At 32.4% G+C, this 20,129-nt stretch overlaps 1 protein-coding gene and 1 long non-coding RNA gene across 6 annotated transcripts; both read right to left on the reverse strand.

Moving 5' to 3' along the window:
• Window positions 1-2,242: 2,242 nt before the first annotated feature.
• Window positions 2,243-10,960, reverse strand: LOC127070701 (calcium-binding mitochondrial carrier protein SCaMC-2-B). 5 transcript variants are annotated; one of them, XM_051008997.1, is made up of 9 exons: window positions 10,128-10,960; window positions 9,415-9,541; window positions 8,914-9,001; window positions 8,669-8,780; window positions 3,644-3,802; window positions 3,266-3,523; window positions 2,996-3,163; window positions 2,627-2,881; window positions 2,243-2,528 (listed from the first exon to the last, which is right to left on the reverse strand). In XM_051008997.1, exons 1-9 carry the CDS (start codon window positions 10,341-10,343, stop codon window positions 2,454-2,456), a joined length of 1,458 nt encoding a protein of 485 aa, XP_050864954.1. In that variant the 5' UTR covers window positions 10,344-10,960; the 3' UTR covers window positions 2,243-2,453. The 5 variants fall into 5 exon arrangements, with proteins under 5 accessions (XP_050864954.1, XP_050864957.1, XP_050864956.1 ...); XM_051009000.1 differs by having other exon boundaries at window positions 10,725-10,957; XM_051008999.1 differs by having other exon boundaries at window positions 10,669-10,957.
• Window positions 10,961-16,532: 5,572 nt separating this feature from the next.
• On the reverse strand, window positions 16,533-19,510 carry LOC127070717 (uncharacterized). Its single transcript, XR_007784610.1, has 2 exons — window positions 19,281-19,510; window positions 16,533-18,698 (listed from the first exon to the last, which is right to left on the reverse strand). It is a non-coding gene; the product is annotated as an uncharacterized LOC127070717 (long non-coding RNA).
• Between the last annotated feature and the right edge of the window lie 619 nt (window positions 19,511-20,129).

Raw genomic sequence — 20,129 nt, forward strand, 5'->3', positions numbered from 1 at the left:
TTATAATAATATTCAAATATTATTTGGATACAAAATTAAATAGAATATATGAAAAGTACTGAGGTAAACAGTATTGTATTTGATTGAAAGATCACAAATGATATTCTTTGGTGAATTACGTGTGTATATATATATATATATATATATATATATGTACGTATGTACGATAATTTCTTTAAATAGCAGAATGTATACACATAATATGTATATATCTTTGCATATTCGTGAAAAGAATAGCCTGATCTAATGTACATTAAATATAATATATACATACACACACACACACACACACATATTTATGTATGGCACTTGCCGCAAGTCAAATATTTTATAAACGGATTATTTAGGAACCAAATTTTTGTAATAATTCGTAAATTATATTTATTTTTACAAAATAGTTATTCTCGTGTACATGAATAGTGGCATAAAAGTTAAAAAAAAAAAATCTTGCACGACATCCTTCAGTAACAATCAAAAATCAATTTCATCATATTAAAAAAACATGTACGCACATTTAAAAGCATCAAGATTCTCTGCATTATATTTTAGAATGGTTCTTCTTTGTAATTTGTTGATGGTTGTTTTCCAATTAATTAAATTGTCATTAATTAACAATTACACAAATTTAAAATAATTAAATTTTGTTTAAAAATAACATTCTTACATACAAGTGCTTGCAGTGTAAACGCTATAATCTGTACTTAAAATAAAACGGACCAATAATTTTATGTATATCTGTTGTTTACAGTATTTTCCGTACATAAAACTAACATTGGTTTCCTGCATAAAAATTTTCTTTTTAACATATTTATGTACAGTTTACTGTATCATATCTTGAAACTTATCTTTGCTTTTCAATCATTTCCCACGTTCAAATCAACAAATATGCAGAAATGTAGAACATAGAAATGTCCAACAATTAACTGACGAGTTCATGCTTCCTCTCAGTCAGTCTTATTAAAATCTCCTCCCTAATTCTAGTTTTCCATGAATTATTAAAGAAGAATGAAATGGACATGTGGAAAATAGAGAGACCAAGGTAGCAATGTAACTGAAGATACAGTATAAAGTTTAGGAAGAACGCTGAAGATACAATATAAAGTTTAGAAAACTTATTTTCAGACGTCTCTAATGTAGAACATATTCTGCACTTTCATATAGTAATATCTAATTATACATGTTTACAATACATATAATATACACAGCTTGTTCTCAAAGTTATTAATTAGAGAATAAAGAGTTTGAAACAAATGTGTTGCATATAAAAATAAAAATAATGAGGAGCATAAAGCTCAACAAACAAATCAATGTATTAGTTCAAATTGCAAGATATCTTTCGTTTTATATAATTCAATGCAAGATATAATAATATACCACGATTTATGTCTATTTAATTCAACTCAAGATATATCTGGGATTTTTCTAAAATTCATGATCTTATCGTACATTGAGTCATAAACATAGCTTATAATCATATTTATCACAGCGTATAATTAATATTACTAACATAACTGGATTCTTTTTTCATGTAGCATATAGATGTACTTTCAGAACGAAGATGAGGTAATATTTTGTCAACTATACGGTATGATTTTATTTCAAGAAAAAATAAAGTAAAATAAACTACAGTAAAGGAAAGTGAAGAAAAAGAAAAAGAAAAAGAAAGGAAAGGAAAGGAAAGGGAAGAAAAGAAAATCAATAGAAATAAACATATACATGAAGGGAACCGCCTTTCATATTATCAACACTTACTGCCAACACTTGTAGATGCTTAAAATATAATCAATTTTTCCAAAAAGTCAAAAGTCAATTAATTATTATACATATTAATACTTTTACATAAGCAGAATATTTTGAACTGTTAGATTTCTCCTTTTTTCCTTTTGAATGAAAGTTGTGGACTGTATAAATATATTATTTTTTTAAGTTTGTCATTGAAAAAAAGCAAACTTACTATAAAACAAAACAAAAAAGTATCTAACTTGCCTCTTTGTTTAAGTTAAATAACGCCTTGCAAATGCATCATCGCCTACAGCATTTTCACTTGTTATCGTCAACTCTGTTTTTTTCTTTTTTTTTTTCAATTGCTTCTGTCAACTTTTATATTCTCGTTAGATAGTTAAATATCTGAGGTTTTATTTTTTTTCTTTTCTTTTTCTTCATAACCATCGTTTTCCATAATTATTAAATAACCTGTATAACGGAGAAAGCTTCGAGTTTGCAATAAATAAGCAATGTTATAGTGTGTGTGTGTGTGTGCGCGCGCGCGCGCGCGAGAGAGAGAGAGAGAGAGAGAGAGAGAGAGAGAGAGAGAGAGAGAGAGACCGATAACGGTAAATCGCACACTGATGCAAATCCAATGACCATTTGAACTTTTACCGTAATATCTCTTACACGATTATAATTAGGGAATAATTTAATTAAATTAATATCTCCTAGTGTATATATTTTTATCACGTCATGTTAACGCCCAGTGCCTGTCTGAAATGCTCATATACTACGTAACTAATTGATACGGCTGGAGCTACCTAAAATGAGAAATATATACGTACAGAAATTTTGTAAATATCTAATATAGAAACTATTTCTTATCTCCGAATGATATGTGTAATGAATAAAAATGTACCTTAAGAAAATTCGGAGTTATTCCTCGATATAAACCGCGAATACCTTCTCTCTTGAGAATGTCTTTGAAAACACCAATCATTGTATTCGCGTCACTCCCTGTTGATATTTCGGCTTGTAATTTAGTTCTGACTAGAGCTAACGGATACGAACACACTTGACCTGCAGTGCTGGAAGCCGTACCACACAACAACAGCAACCAAAAAGCTGGTTGCTCGTCTTTCTTATGCGTTCGTAAATAACTATTTTTTAGCGTCTGTAAAGGAACATTGACGTCATTATTATTATCATCAGACTCATGACAAATAGGAAAAGTCCAATAAATAAGTCGTCCCTACAGATACAAAGAAATGAAAAAAAATCTGCTTACTTCGTACACAGCCAAATCAATTCCAGCGTACGGAAGAATCCCTATTAAATTGGGAATATAGCCTCTATAAAAAGATTTCCAACCACCTTGCTTATATATCTTTTTCGCTGCATCGATTATGCTCGAGAATTCACCCGTTTTACGGAGGGCTAGTCTCGTCTTGAGTACCTGGGAACGTAACCATAAATAATCGTTTTAATTATTTATCAATGTTTGCTAATTTCGATTAACGCAACATTACAAAAGTTATAAAGGATGTTGTTTCTGTACCTCTAGAGGATATATAGCCGACTGACTAATACCACCAGCCATAGATCCAGCCATGAATCTCTCGTAGAGTCCAAGTTCTCTCGTATCATTGCCTTTGATAGCTCTCTTTACTTGTTCATAGGCCATGAACTTTAGGGCAGTCTCTGGTCCGATTTTAAGTACATTTATACCATTCCCTCTCCACAAACTTGTAATTCCACCTTCACGTAACATATACCTGAAGCAACTGGAAATGTTACAATGTCGCGTTCCATGAACCTGAAATAACAGAGACATGTGTTTCATCGATACATTTGATTTATAGAAAATGAGAAGTACTTAAAAGAGCAGTTTGCTTGAGAATAACGTCAAAACGACACAAGAGATATCTGATTTTACCTGCAGGTAAACTTTGATTCTATCCAAAGGTGCTGTACATGTTCGTGAAACTCCTCCAGCTATACCACCTGCTAACAAATGTCGCCACCACATTCCTGACACCATTTCACTGTTGGTGAAATCGTCGGGAACTCCCATATCCTCTCCAATATCCATGTACTGTAAAATTCGAGAATCAGATAATCGAAGATACATGTATGTAAATATCTTAAACACATTTTCTTTGATTATCTATAACATGAAAAATGTTTAATGAACCAACCAAAATGGTCATTAGTGATGGACGTACATGAAAAATCATGTAACTCGTGAAGAAAAAATTCGTTAAATCGTACATGACGACACATGTTTTTTCTTTATTGTTTAGCAATGAAATCATGATAAATGTTTTGGATTTCGTGATGACGCGATGGGGTTACGCGATACGAATTATATACGCGATACGAAGCGTATGATACACTCGATTCGCAAATTCTTTCCTCATTTCTACTTTCATTAAAATTGCGCGGAATCGTGTCATCCGGTGAAATATATCTAAATTGCCGAGGGACATAAACAAGCGGCAGCTGCGATCGGACTTTGATTGAGCAAATATTTCGTATTCATATTCGAAATGGCAAAGATATTGCAGCAGCTTGTTTGCAAGCAGGGTTTGACATTTAAAAAGAGTTTCTCGTTTAAGTGATTAACCACCACTTTTAAGATGGACTCGGATAAATTTATTAACATTTTTATCTAGAAATTCTCACAAATTATTTGTACGCGCAAAATAAGTTATTTCAATAAACGTCCAAATGTATGGCTAGAATTCTGCAATTAGAAATACAATTAGCGAGGAAGGAAAATAATTTATTTTCCTACGTAAATATAAGCATTTGTCAAGTTTAGACAATGTGCAAATGTTTTAAAATTAAAAAATGATCTTCACTGTTGATCCAACTGCACGCGCCTGACCACGTGATAGACTTCTTTTCGCACGTACCACATCCACTCGCACAAATACTACAAGATTTTTTCTCAATATTTGTTCCTGTCATTTGCAATCAGCAAAAATCCTAAAGATTACGATAAAATTGACTTCCTCTTGGATATAAATGAGTTAGTTAACAAAAAATCATTTTACTCCCTCCTTAATCGTTCCTTATTAATCGATGAGGATACATTCACATCGATGAGTACTTAACTTTATGTAAAACTCGAGCAATATATCGCTATCCAAATTATCGAGATTCTCCATACTGTCTTTCTTTTTCTTCTTTCCTCTTTTTGTTATTATTAGAAACGAAAGGGAATCAAATCTTCTCAAATTTGAAGTAGCTCAAAGCGCATTTCAAGGACGACTGAAAAGAACGGAGCCCGGAAGTCAAATCTTTCACGATGGCGAATGGCCAAAAAAGAATTATTTGATGCTACGCCCAATGTCGGTTTGTATCTTCCTATTCGCAACTAACGTCCTATTCGTTTCTCTTTATATGTAATATGTAATATATAATATATATATATATATATACACACGCGCGCACACGAGACACATGCGCGCACACGCACGCGTGCGCGCGCGTATATTATCTACCTATCTAATCATCTATCTCTGTCTAATATACCTATAGATCCTTTTTCACTCTTGATCATGAGACACAATCCAAGCAATTATTTCAAATCGGCTCAAGATTCAAAAGGCAAAAGGTAACAAGAAAGAAAATTCATGAATGAATTAAAAATTGACTTTAAAGAACACAAGTCTTGGGTACGATGAACAATGAACAAAGAGTTCGAAAGAAATCGTTTTTATCGCATTCAAAAAATAAAAAAAAAAGACTGTAAACATGTAATAATATTCAAAGAAAATCGAGATGAAGTGTCGGATAACGATATCACCTGCCTATCAATGACCAACGTATAATTTAATACGCATGGTAGCTATGACTATCCGTACAGAACAATCTAGAAGTGATCGTGAGTCTTGCATATGATAGCTATGCTTTTTAATATATATATATATATATATATATATATATATATATATATTAAAAAAAAAGTTAACAAACGTTAGAGAGTACTGGCAGAGAGAACAGCGGGATCAATCGACTTTGGACATTCCTGTCCAGAGGAATTGGAACATTGGCAATTGTACATTCGCAAAATCGTCCTTGATGGTGTATTTAAGAAAAAAAGCGGGAAACAGGATTACGTAGATCCAGATTCATCTTACATCTTGCCATTAAAGATTTTTATATGATATCGATTCTCCGACAATCTTCGATCACGAGGAGAAAAGAAAGATCTTCGAAGTACTCATAGTTCTGGAGAAAAACCTTTAAAATGGTCTGCTTGATCCGCAGAAAGAGAGGAGAGGAAAGGAGAGGGGAAAGAGAGGACGCCGGGGACTTTCACCGACTTGTACAGTACGGAACACCATAGAAATTTGCACTCTTCGACAAATCGTTCCCCTCGCCTGTCCGAGTATTCGACGCGACGTACGTTACTATTATACAAAGCAGAAACACTCACTCGTTGTAAAAGCTCATGATAGCCTTGAAGAAATTCTTCGCAAACTTGACAGTTAGACGGTATACTCTCTTGTCTTAGCATGATGAATCCCTTGCGATGATCTTTAGGTCTTGTACGAGAAAATCTTGTAGCGAACGAAACGAAGAAAACGAATGGAAGAAAAGTAAAATCAGAGTTTCGCACTTTGTATCCTTCATAAGACTAGCTGCGTTTAAATCAACACTAATTCACTTTTTTGATTTGTGATCCTAATTGTACACTTTTTGTGCCGAATGTAAATGATACATCCAGCACAAATCGACGGAGAGAAAGCTACAAGCACGAGACCCGCCTGAAGATCCAACCACCCGACAGCTCGGAATATAATTTCGCGACTGAGGCTTAGTTACAGAATTGAAGTTGATCGCATGCTTTTCAGGGAAATTCCTACTACTCGGTATTCCTACTGGTCGGTCATCCCTACTCTTTCCTACCAACTACCGACATAGCCGCAGGTACGAGATTGAACAAAGAGATTGAACAACATCGTACATTTCCCTCGCCATTTATATCTACAAAAATGTTGAAACGAAATGGCATTTGGTTAAGTGTTATATAGGGGAGCCAAACTGAGTTTCGTTTTTTCCCTAGACAGGCGACGATTAGATCTAGCGACTCTAGTGGAATCGATGCGAACGATGTTAGTGGAGAACCAAACAATTCATTTATCCATCTAGAAATCTTTTCAATTTATCACATTGCGAGGGTATTCTTAAATCTTCTTACGAGAGTTCCTCGCGAGTGTGATCTGTAAAACACTCGGACGACGGAATTTACCGAATTATTTGCTTGTTTTCTAAAGTATTTCTAGAGAAAATTCAACCCTTAAGAAAGTTCATTTTATTTCAGGTAGACTGTCATCAAATTAGATTAAACGTTCCTTTCACTCGCACAGCGCTCTTGGATAGTCATTGACCATTCAACGGCTGCATCTTTCTAGCTGCTTGCAAGAAACAGACGTACACTTATGTGTTTTTTTCAAATATTCCTAAACGAGGGAAGGACTCTCTTTCGTATTAGCAAAAGATAGGATTATCGACATTGTGGATAATAAGACAGGCACGCACTGATCAGGATTTCCTATGGAACTGATAATTACGTTAGAGTAAGGTACAAAAATATGCGAATACGGCACTTGCAAGTATTCGGAGACTGTGCAAGGCGACGACCTCGGCGGCTTTAGAAAACGGCTGACGAAACGATAGGAAAGATTTCGTCACTCTGTAAAGATATCGTTTCTATCTATTCCCCTATGGTATAGAGAATTCAAATCGAACGTTACAAATAACATATTACAAAACTCGATCCGAAATCATTATCGTCGAAAAGTTAACAAATTAATCAAGAGCGATCCGGAATACCTTCCACCGATCCGATTATTTCACGATAATCGTTGATATTTAACCGATCATTAAAAGAATCTAATATTCTCTATTTCTATCTCTATCTCTATCTCTGTTTCTGTTTCATCAATCGGACAATACATTGTGGTTGAACGACGTGTTGAACGACGTGTTGAACGACGGAACACAGAATCTTTTTAGGTGTACACGTTTTATCAACGTGATATTCGGCATCGTGTCTATCGTACGTCATTCCTATATGACATCGCAATTGCACGTGATTCGGACATTTTTTTCCTTCTCTTCGTGTCGCCATTATTACTGAAAGAATAGGACAGCAAATGTTTTTAAAAATCATGCGATATTATTAACAACTTTTGAGGTATTTTTTCCAATAAACAGACGTGTATCACTTCACGCTGAAAAATAAATAACAATGAATTTTAATTTTTGCAATACGTTTCAATCAGCCACGCTCAAAGTTCATGAATGACGCATGAAATTCGTGAATGACGCTTTTTTTCGAATTATCTTAACATCTGGAACAAGTAATCCAATAATTTCAAAGAAACATTTGTTACATTCTTTACGAACATAAAAAAATCAATATGGTGTTCTTGGTCGTATAATACTAAAAGTTTAACTAGAGTATACGAGTTACGAAGAAACGCTTCATACACCCAATGCATGGACGAGGAAAAAGTAACTATGTGACACGTAAAAAAAAGGGAAGAATTTTTGCGCAAGCGCCGTATTCATCCATCGTGTACGACAACGGCCAAGTAAAAAGAAAGAAAGAAAGAAAGAAAGAGGGAGGGAGGAAGGAACAGCTGGAGATCACGAAGGTCATATGGAATGACGTTTCCTACGTCATAGCTTTGGACGAGCCTTCTTCGTCGACGAATCAGCGGCCTAAATTGCGGACGATAGTGTTTCATGGTACACGTTAAACTATTCTCATTGCCACGTTGACTTTCCATTGGTCGAAACGACGATTGTTATGCGTGCGCCTTATGCGTGAGCGCGACGCTCTCGAAAACGTTCTACCGATGATGAATCGTAATAATATACATATGTGTAACGGAATTTGTTTCTTCAATTTCGGAATACGAAATTGATTATTAATACTTACGGTCGAATGTCGCCAATACTGTATAAGTTCATGGATATTCGCGCTCGGTGCATACAGCAGAAAATCTCGCCACTCATTGAAACTTATATTGAGGCTTCCATCTTTGTCCATTCTACGAATTGAATGGAAAGAAAAAAAAGGGGGAAAGAAAAAAATTATCACGTCCAAATTGTCTTAGATAATTTCGCGATAAAGCCGATCATATTATTGTAACGTTAAGTTTGATAAATCATTCGATATCTTACCGTTGTAATAACTTTGTTGCCTCACCACGATCCATTTCTATTCCTAAGTCCTTAAATGCTCTTATCAACTCTTCAAGATCGATCTTGCCTATGAATAAAACGAATATTTACAAGGATCAATAAGGAATTTGTACTTCAAATTTCCAATTTTGCTTTTAAAATAATGTTCGATAGGTCAACTTCATCAACGGTACTTTATATATTCACTTTCAAATAGATCAAAATATTAGGTATATTTGATAAGAAATCACTTATTGATCGAGTCAATATTTAGAAATCAACGCATCGACGAAACAAGATCAATCTTTTTTCTTGTAAGGGTATTACGGATCGAAAAGACAAGAAAGAAAAAAGAAAGAGACCAATAAAAATAAGCAATCGGTAACATTTTTAGAACATATATTGTTGCATGATTATTAAAACAAAAAAGAATGTTGCGCAACTATAAGTAATTATTAAAAGTTCTTTAAATGCTAATATACGATCATATAATAAACTCACCATCTCTGTTCTTATCAAGATCAGAAAATTGAAGACGAAGATTCTTCTCGTGCTCGCGAACATAATGTATAAATTCTGCCAAGCTGATGTCACCACTTTTTGTACTGTCCGATCTAGCAAGGAATTTCTGAAAGGAAAAAACAACCATATACATACATATTATCTATACGACTTAGATTAAATGAAAATAATTTTTTATGCCGACATGGAAGGGGCAGAATAAGACTATTTTCTTTAAAATAGTTTCACACTTGTTTTTGATTTACCCGGGGTACTGACGACTCGTATTTTGTCATAACGTAGAATCGGTCAACTAGGCAAAACTTTTGGTTAGACTTTTGGCAACTCTGACACATTGACGTAATGAATAGAGAGATCAATTCTTATTTATCTTTCCTCGGTGAAACCATACAAGTAGAATATTATATAAAATGCTAAACTATCGAATATACTACATCGTGCATTGTAACAAACACGTACTAGTACGTGTGCGTGTGCGTGCCAAAAGACGCTCTTGACCTACTTCTCTCGCGATGCAGTTACGACAAGGAAATAATAATGCCGGTATTATGGAAATTGCAAACTGGGCGATATCAAAGAAATACTATCGAATAATATAAATGAGGATGAAGTAACGTTTGTAGACTCGTAGAAAGTCAACAAGATCGTTAATTTAAATACGAGTTAAAAAGAAAAAAAAAAAAAAGGATTACCTCAGCATACTGCTTGTGTACGCCGACCTCGTGAAGTGCTTTGGAAAGATCGTGTACGTCGATTCTGCCGTTTCCATCGAGATCGAGCTTTTGGAATATTTTTTCGAGCCGTTCCTCGTCTTGTGCCGGCAGCTCGTGGAGGTAGTGCGGTGGCATAACACCATGCACCATGCCTCCACGAGACGCGGGCATTTTTCCGTTTACGCGATTATTCATACAACATCCATACGACAATTACGTTCCTCGTACGAACTTTGTTCGCGTCTTTGAAAGATTCTTTGATTTTTTCGCTTAGAAAATGGCTCGCTTACGAAAGTGCAAAAACGCAAAAACGTTCCTCGTGTTTGCGACGAAGATGACAATGCTCGTGTAGTTAGTATAGTCGGATATGAATCGTGGCATCGCATGCAGTCACACGCACCCACATACAAAATCACATTTAGCACGCACGCACTCTCTCTCTCTCTCTCTCTCTAACATGCACGTTTCGTACGAACGATTAGATCTCTTTTATTCGTACTACACGAAGAACGAGGCGTACGTTCTTTTTTCCTTTGCGAATCAGTCGCACGATATCCGCACTGCGGCGACCGGTACCTTCCTTCTTTTCCTGCCAAATTGAGAGGGTTGGGAGGTGGGGGAAGACAGCTAAACTAAAATCTTTCCAACGTTTCACGGTGTGGAATATACTCCACACCTAACTCTTCCCAGCCGCTCTTTCTCGAATGGCATCCTTTTGTCGGCAACGCAGACGCAACGAAGAGGCAACGAGGACGCAACCCAGATGCAACTAAAGTCGCTGTGCTCTAAATCTTTTTCCTCTACAATTCTCGTGTCGATCGAACGAATACAAATGATGATCTTAGCGCCACTTGCCGACGATTCGATCAATCACTATTTATACGTTATTCATGATTATCAATCGAACGTTAGTTTTTGTCTGAGAGCGTTATTAGCGCCACTCTTTCGTCAAATTTTACAAATGCGAATGATTCTCTAAACAAAGTCGTTACTATAGTATTTTTCTGTTTAAACAGCGATGGTCATTCGTCTAACAAATATACATTCGATCTGCGACGACTCTGTTCAAAAGCCAATAAGAAAAGTCAACGAATGGCGCGATGTTTGTCACAGTAGTACCGTTAATCACAAAAATGTATTATCATTACAAATGTTTGTACACTCTTTGCTTTGTTTTTCTTTTGTGATACCATTAAAATTGATTTTTTTTTTCAAAAATAAACTTACCGTTGAACATTATCTACTTAAATTTTTCCGCAACTTACTGTGATTTAAGTTGCATAGTTTTGCGATTCATATAAGACTATAACTTGAAATTAGCTCGACATTCCTTGATTTAAATTTGACATACTTATGTAACGCAAATAATATCGATTGTTCAGGTCCATTTAAATCGTTACGTTTTATGTCTTCGAAAAGAGATAAATTTACGTGCATGTCATAGAATAGTTCAAAATTGGTTCCATCTTGGAAATAATTCTGTATGCTTCTACAATTCCAAAAATTCTCAGAATTCTGAGAAACGTGACGTTCGATTAGTAAAGTATAAAGTAAATTGTACGTTTACATATGTGTTTACGAAATCGAATATAATATTAAGTACGATTGATTACGGTTAATTAATGTTAAGTCATTAATCAGAGCATTGTTAAGTAGTGATAAAAATACTTGAATAGGCAAATTAAAATTGGAAAAAAAGGAAAAAGTTTTAACTTAACAGCTTAGACTGTAGGGACGCTGGATCATCGACATTATTTTCACGAAATCTATTAAACAAGAAGTAACTTCGACTTGCGCATAAGGTATGCTAGAAAACGAGCCTTAAGGAAACAAATAATATACTGGATAAGAGAAGCCATAAAAAGAATAAGCTAATTATCTGTTACAATATACCAACTCCTTGTCAAGTTTACTATTAAACGAAAGAATGAAAATCGATTGAACAATTCCTGGCAAATATGTTTAGGCTACCAACTTTGTAACGAACCAAGATAAAAAAAATAATCATTTCCTCATTTATTATAAAAAGATAACAAGTAATAAGGTATATAAAAGTATAAACTTGACCAAAATTGTATCTACAGAATCAAGAATAAATATAATTGTTTTCCAAATACACATTCTTTTTTCTACAAAACATATACAGATTCTTCCAAAACACATGTAAACTCCTAATTTGTAAATAGTAATTCACAAATATATAATTCACAAACGAAAAAGTAAAAGAAATTCTTAATATTTACTACATCAATATTTCAGAAATATACCGGCAAAATGTAATTTATAAAATTTTAATTGTAAACTTCAGTATTTTGAAAGGAATAATGTAAAACCATCAAAAGTTAATAAACAATAGTTAATAGTTGAGAAATAAACCGTTAAAAGGTTACCGTATATATCAACTTATTACATATTATATATATATACGTATATATGAGTACTTTGAAAATTACGCGTCAATATCTCATCAAAAACAACATAATTTTAACAGGAACGCAGAACGATAGAGGAGTTGGGGCGCTAATTCATTAATTACTATTCGTCACGCTAGATAACATACATTCCAGCGCCAAATTTGAACCGGTATAGGGAGACAATATCTATATGGATAATTTAGTAATAACATTAAAATTGGTCACATTTAAGCATTAATGATATTCTATGGACTTGTTGAAATAATATGATATCATAAAAGTTTGTAAAACGTGCCTCATAATTAATTATTTTGTAAATAATCACATCGTCGTATTAACCTAGATACATCTCATAGATTAAAGTATAGTTTATTTAATTTCCAAGAATAAATTATAAATATTTAGATGCTACAAATGTTCTATGGACTCTCAGGATTTATACGAGCTCATAAAAGTTATTAAATAATTTATAATGATTGAGAAATTAATTATCAAAGTTCATTATAAATAGCAACGCATTCTGTATATACATATAGATAATAAATACACTCACACGCAGAAACACACGCACACACTGAGAGAAAGAAAGAGAGAGAGAGAGAGAGAGAGAGAGAGAGATGCAACATCTAAAATTAGATATCCTATTGACGCAAAAATCTTCAATTTTTAATAGGAACACAGAAAGATTGAGGAGGTCGAGCGCTAATTCATTAATTTCTAGTCGTCACGCTAGATGGCACAAGTGCCAGCGCCAAATTTGAATTGGTGTAAAGAGACAATATCTTTATTGATAATTAAAAAATAACAAAAAATTTGTCACATTTAAGTATTCATGATGTTCCACGGACTCGTTGGAGTAATATGATATCATAAAAGTATATAAAACGTGCCTAATAATTAACTATTTTATAAATAATAGCCTCGTCGTATTTACCTAGATACATGTCATTGATCAAAGTATACTTTATTTAATTTCCAAGAATAAATTATAAATATTTAGATGCTAGAAATGTTCTATGGACTCTCAGGATTTATACGAGCTCATAAAAGTTATTAAATAATTTATAATGATTGAGAAATTAATTATCAAAGTTCATTATAAATAACAACGCATTCTGTATATACATATATATAATAAGAACACTCACACGCAGAAACACACGCACACACTGAGAGAAAGAAAGAGAGAGAGAGAGAGAGAGAGAGAGAGAGATGCAACATCTAAAATTAGATATCCTATTGACGCAAAAATCTTCAATTTTTAATAGGAACACAGAAAGATTGAGGAGGTCGAGCGCTAATCCATTAATTTCTAGTCGTCACGCTAGATGGCACAAGTGCCAGCGCCAAATTTGAATTGGTGTATAGAGACAATATCTTTATTGATAATTAAATAATAAGAAAAAATTTGTCACATTTAAGTATTCATGATGTTCCACGGACTCGTTGGAGTAATAAGATATCATAAAAGTATATAAAACGTGCCTAATAATTAACTATTTTATAAATAGTCGCTTCGTCTTATTAACCTGGATACATGTCATTGATCAAAGTATATTTTATTTAATTTCCACGAATAAATTATAAATATTTAGATGCTACAAATGTTCTATGGACTCTCAAGATTTATACGAGCTCATAAAAGTTAATAAATAATTTATAATGATCGAGTAATTAATTATTAAATTTATTATATATAACAACGCATTCTGTATATACATATATATAATAAGAACACTCACACGCAGAAACACACGCACACACTGAGAGAGTGAGAGAGAGAGAGAGAGAGAGAGAGAGAGAGAGAGAGAGTGAGAGAGAGAGAGATACAACGTCTACAATTGGATGCTTATTGTCGCAAAAATCTTGAATTTTTAATAGGAACACAGAACCATAGAGGAGGTCGATCACTTATTCATTAATTACTAGATATTACGCTAGATGGCACAAATCCCAGCGCCGAATTTGAACTTGTATTGTAAACTACATTGATGAATAAACATGGGGTTAGCAATGTTATATTAATTAATTATTATACTCTTTTCGATTATTTCATATCATTTTAAATATATTTAGCAATAAATTTTTTAATATATTCCTGTTCTATTTTCTATTCTGATCTATTTATCAGAAATTGAAAATCACCGTGTCATAATAAAAAAAATCATCTTAGTCTCACAATCATTTAAATATCTTTTAATTATTTTCCGTTGCATTTCATCTACTGTTATTATTTTTTAGTTTCCCTCTGTGATAGTTTTTTAATCATATTGTTTATACATCTGTAGATAAAGACAGTCTGCAAGTCGAAGGAATTTAAATAAGTATAAAATGGTATTACACTTTACTATCGATACTTCAAAGTTTTAAAATCTTTGAATCTTTCCCTTCTAAATAATATTTTTACGTTCGCAGGTCTTCTGAACGATTTGATTTATATAATGTTTAAAAAATGACTTCATTGTCATATTCATTGATATTGTTTATCAAGTACCCGACATACTTAATCAGAAATCTGCTTCGTTTTACATTTTACTTACATATATTTCATAGCAGGTATTGTATGCTTATTAACGTTATTATACATTGTTTTCCCTTGAAGGACATACAACTTACTTATTATTTCATGTACCAGATTGTAACAGAAAGCTTTTTTTTGCAATAATACATAGTCCAAGCATCTGTAGAAAGGCAATCTTTCAAGATGTAGAAATTTAAATACATGTGACAAGGTATTACACTTCAGCATCAATACTTCAAAATTTTAGAAACTATAAGTTTTACCTTCCTAAATAATATTCTTATCTTGTTGCATGTTTTATGACAGGTTTATAGCTCAAACGATACAAAGATTTTATTATCATCCAGTTCAAGAATGGCGAACCAGTTCCAGTTATTTATCATATTTGAGAGAATCAGCATTAGACTAAATTGAAATTTTATCTGAAATGGTAATGGTAATTGAAATTTTTAATTGCAAATATCTGTAATTAGTAATGACTGGACAATAAGAATGAACTGTGAACATTCTACTAACGATACATAATACATCATTCTATTTTTTTGTTCATATTGCTGTGATTTTAGCAAGTTTTTTATGAGTATATCGATTTTGGTAAACTATTATTTCAAATAATAAGAGTATTCAATGTTTCGGGTACTTAATGTTCTATACTCATTGCAGTTTCTTTTTGAAATGTCGTGTAAGTATTCTATCGCAAAATTAGAGTAATTGTTTGACGTAGAAAGAATTTGACAACCTGTTTATTACAATTTTTATCACTGTATCAAGTATAAGAACCTGTTGTTAATGATCTAAAGAGTAGATTTAATTTTTTTCTATTATGTTTCACAAAATTCTATGATTTTATAATTTATAACTGTAAAGTTTCTTGTGTATTGAAAGCACTTGTTAGAAGAGTATCATTTATTTAATTTTTGAAAAACAAATACTTAATACACACACGCCCGCGCGCTCGCACACACACACACGCGCTCACACAAATACATATGAATCCTTACAAATTGGTCGGCAACTTCTCGCCAAAAATCTTCAATTTTTAATAGGAACACAGAAAGAATGAGGAGGTCGAGCGCTAATCCATTAATTTCTAGTCGTCACGCTAGATGGCACAAGTGCCAGCGCCAAATTTGAATTGGTGTATAGAGACAATATCTTTATTGATAATTAAATAATAAGAAAAAATTTGTCACATTTAAGTATTCATGATGTTCCACGGACTCGTTGGAGTAATAAGATATCATAAAAGTATATAAAACGTGCCTAATAATTAACTATTTTATAAATAGTCGCTTCGTCTTATTAACCTGGATACATGTCATTGATCAAAGTATATTTTATTTAATTTCCACGAATAAATTATAAATATTTAGATGCTACAAATGTTCTATGGACTCTCAAGATTTATACGAGCTCATAAAAGTTAATAAATAATTTATAATGATCGAGTAATTAATTATTAAATTTATTATATATAACAACGCATTCTGTATATACATATATATAATAAGAACACTCACACGCAGAAACACACGCACACACTGAGAGAGTGAGAGAGAGAGAGAGAGAGAGAGAGAGAGAGAGAGAGTGAGAGAGGAGTGAGAGAGAGAGAGATACAACGTCTACAATTGGATGCTTATTGTCGCAAAAATCTTGAATTTTTAATAGGAACACAGAACCATAGAGGAGGTCGATCACTTATTCATTAATTACTAGATATTACGCTAGATGGCACAAATCCCAGCGCCGAATTTGAACTTGTATTGTAAACTACATTGATGAATAAACATGGGGTTAGCAATGTTATATTAATTAATTATTATACTCTTTTCGATTATTTCATATCATTTTAAATATATTTAGCAATAAATTTTTTAATATATTCCTGTTCTATTTTCTATTCTGATCTATTTATCAGAAATTGAAAATCACCGTGTCATAATAAAAAAAATCATCTTAGTCTCACAATCATTTAAATATCTTTTAATTATTTTCCGTTGCATTTCATCTACTGTTATTATTTTTTAGTTTCCCTCTGTGATAGTTTTTTAATCATATTGTTTATACATCTGTAGATAAAGACAGTCTGCAAGTCGAAGGAATTTAAATAAGTATAAAATGGTATTACACTTTACTATCGATACTTCAAAGTTTTAAAATCTTTGAATCTTTCCCTTCTAAATAATATTTTTACGTTCGCAGGTCTTCTGAACGATTTGATTTATATAATGTTTAAAAAATGACTTCATTGTCATATTCATTGATATTGTTTATCAAGTACCCGACATACTTAATCAGAAATCTGCTTCGTTTTACATTTTACTTACATATATTTCATAGCAGGTATTGTATGCTTATTAACGTTATTATACATTGTTTTCCCTTGAAGGACATACAACTTACTTATTATTTCATGTACCAGATTGTAACAGAAAGCTTTTTTTTGCAATAATACATAGTCCAAGCATCTGTAGAAAGGCAATCTTTCAAGATGTAGAAATTTAAATACATGTGACAAGGTATTACACTTCAGCATCAATACTTCAAAATTTTAGAAACTATAAGTTTTACCTTCCTAAATAATATTCTTATCTTGTTGCATGTTTTATGACAGGTTTATAGCTCAAACGATACAAAGATTTTATTATCATCCAGTTCAAGAATGGCGAACCAGTTCCAGTTATTTATCATATTTGAGAGAATCAGCATTAGACTAAATTGAAATTTTATCTGAAATGGTAATGGTAATTGAAATTTTTAATTGCAAATATCTGTAATTAGTAATGACTGGACAATAAGAATGAACTGTGAACATTCTACTAACGATACATAATACATCATTCTATTTTTTTGTTCATATTGCTGTGATTTTAGCAAGTTTTTTATGAGTATATCGATTTTGGTAAACTATTATTTCAAATAATAAGAGTATTCAATGTTTCGGGTACTTAATGTTCTATACTCATTGCAGTTTCTTTTTGAAATGTCGTGTAAGTATTCTATCGCAAAATTAGAGTAATTGTTTGACGTAGAAAGAATTTGACAACCTGTTTATTACAATTTTTATCACTGTATCAAGTATAAGAACCTGTTGTTAATGATCTAAAGAGTAGATTTAATTTTTTTCTATTATGTTTCACAAAATTCTATGATTTTATAATTTATAACTGTAAAGTTTCTTGTGTATTGAAAGCACTTGTTAGAAGAGTATCATTTATTTAATTTTTGAAAAACAAATACTTAATACACACACGCCCGCGCGCTCGCACACACACACACGCGCTCACACAAATACATATGAATCCTTACAAATTGGTCGGCAACTTCTCGCCAAAAATCTTCAATTTTTAATAGGAACACAGAAAGAATGAGGAGGTCGAGCGCTAATCCATTAATTTCTAGTCGTCACGCTAGATGGCACAAGTGCCAGCGCCAAATTTGAATTGGTGTATAGAGACAATATCTTTATTGATAATTAAATAATAAGAAAAAATTTGTCACATTTAAGTATTCATGATGTTCCACGGACTCGTTGGAGTAATAAGATATCATAAAAGTATATAAAACGTGCCTAATAATTAACTATTTTATAAATAGTCGCTTCGTCTTATTAACCTGGATACATGTCATTGATCAAAGTATATTTTATTTAATTTCCACGAATAAATTATAAATATTTAGATGCTACAAATGTTCTATGGACTCTCAAGATTTATACGAGCTCATAAAAGTTAATAAATAATTTATAATGATCGAGTAATTAATTATTAAATTTATTATATATAACAATGCATTCTGTATATACATATATATAATAAGAACACTCACACGCAGAAACACACGCACACACTGAGAGAAAGAGAGTGAGAGAGAGAGAGAGATGATACATCTAGAATTAGATATCCTATTGACGCAAAAATCTTCAATTTTTAATAGGAATACAGAAAGATTGAGGAGGTCGAGCGCTAATTCATTAATTTCTAGTCGTCACGCTAGATGGCACAAGTCCCAGCGCCAAATTTGAATTGGTGTAAAGAGACAACATCTGTATTGCTAATTAAATAATAACAAAAAATTTGTCACATTTAAGTATTCATGATGTTCCACGGACCCGTTGGAGTAATATGATATCATAAAAGTATATAAAACGTGCCTAATAATTAACTATTTTATAAATAGTCGCTTCGTCTTATTAACCTGGATACATGTCATTGATCAAAGTATATTTTATTTAATTTCCACGAATAAATTATAAATATTTAGATGCTACAAATGTTCTATGGACTCTCAAGATTTATACGAGCTCATAAAAGTTAATAAATAATTTATAATGATCGAGTAATTAATTATTAAATTTATTATATATAACAACGCATTCTGTATATACATATATATAATAAGTACACTCACACGCAGAAACACACGCACACACAGAGAGAAAGAGAGTGAGAGAGAGAGAGAGAGATGCTACATCTAGAATTAGATATCCTATTGACGCAAAAATCTTCAATTTTTAATAGGAACACAGAAAGATTGAGGAGGTCGAGCGCTAATTCATTAATTTCTAGTCGTCACGCTAGATGGCACAAGTCCCAGCGCCAAATTTGAATTGGTGTAAAGAGACAACATCTGTATTGCTAATTAAATAATAACAAAAAATTTGTCACATTTAAGTATTCATGATGTTTCACGGACCCGTTGGAGTAATATGATATCATAAAAGTATATAAAACGTGCCTAATAATTAACTATTTTATAAATAATCGCCTCGTCGTATTAACCTAGATACATGTCATTGATCAAAGTATACTTTATTTAATTTCCAAGAATAAATTATAAATATTTAGATGCTAGAAATGTTCTATGGACTCTCAGGATTTATACGAGCTCATAAAAGTTAATAAATAATTTATAATGATTGAGAAATTAATTATCAAAGTTCATTATAAATAACAACGCGTTCTGTATATAGATATATATAATAAATACACTCACACGCAGAAACACATGCACACACTGAGAGGACGAGAGAGAGAGAGAGTGAGA

Source organism: Vespula vulgaris, chromosome 19 (genome assembly GCF_905475345.1).
Source record: "Vespula vulgaris chromosome 19, iyVesVulg1.1, whole genome shotgun sequence".
Classification (NCBI taxonomy): Eukaryota; Metazoa; Arthropoda; class Insecta; order Hymenoptera; family Vespidae; genus Vespula; species Vespula vulgaris.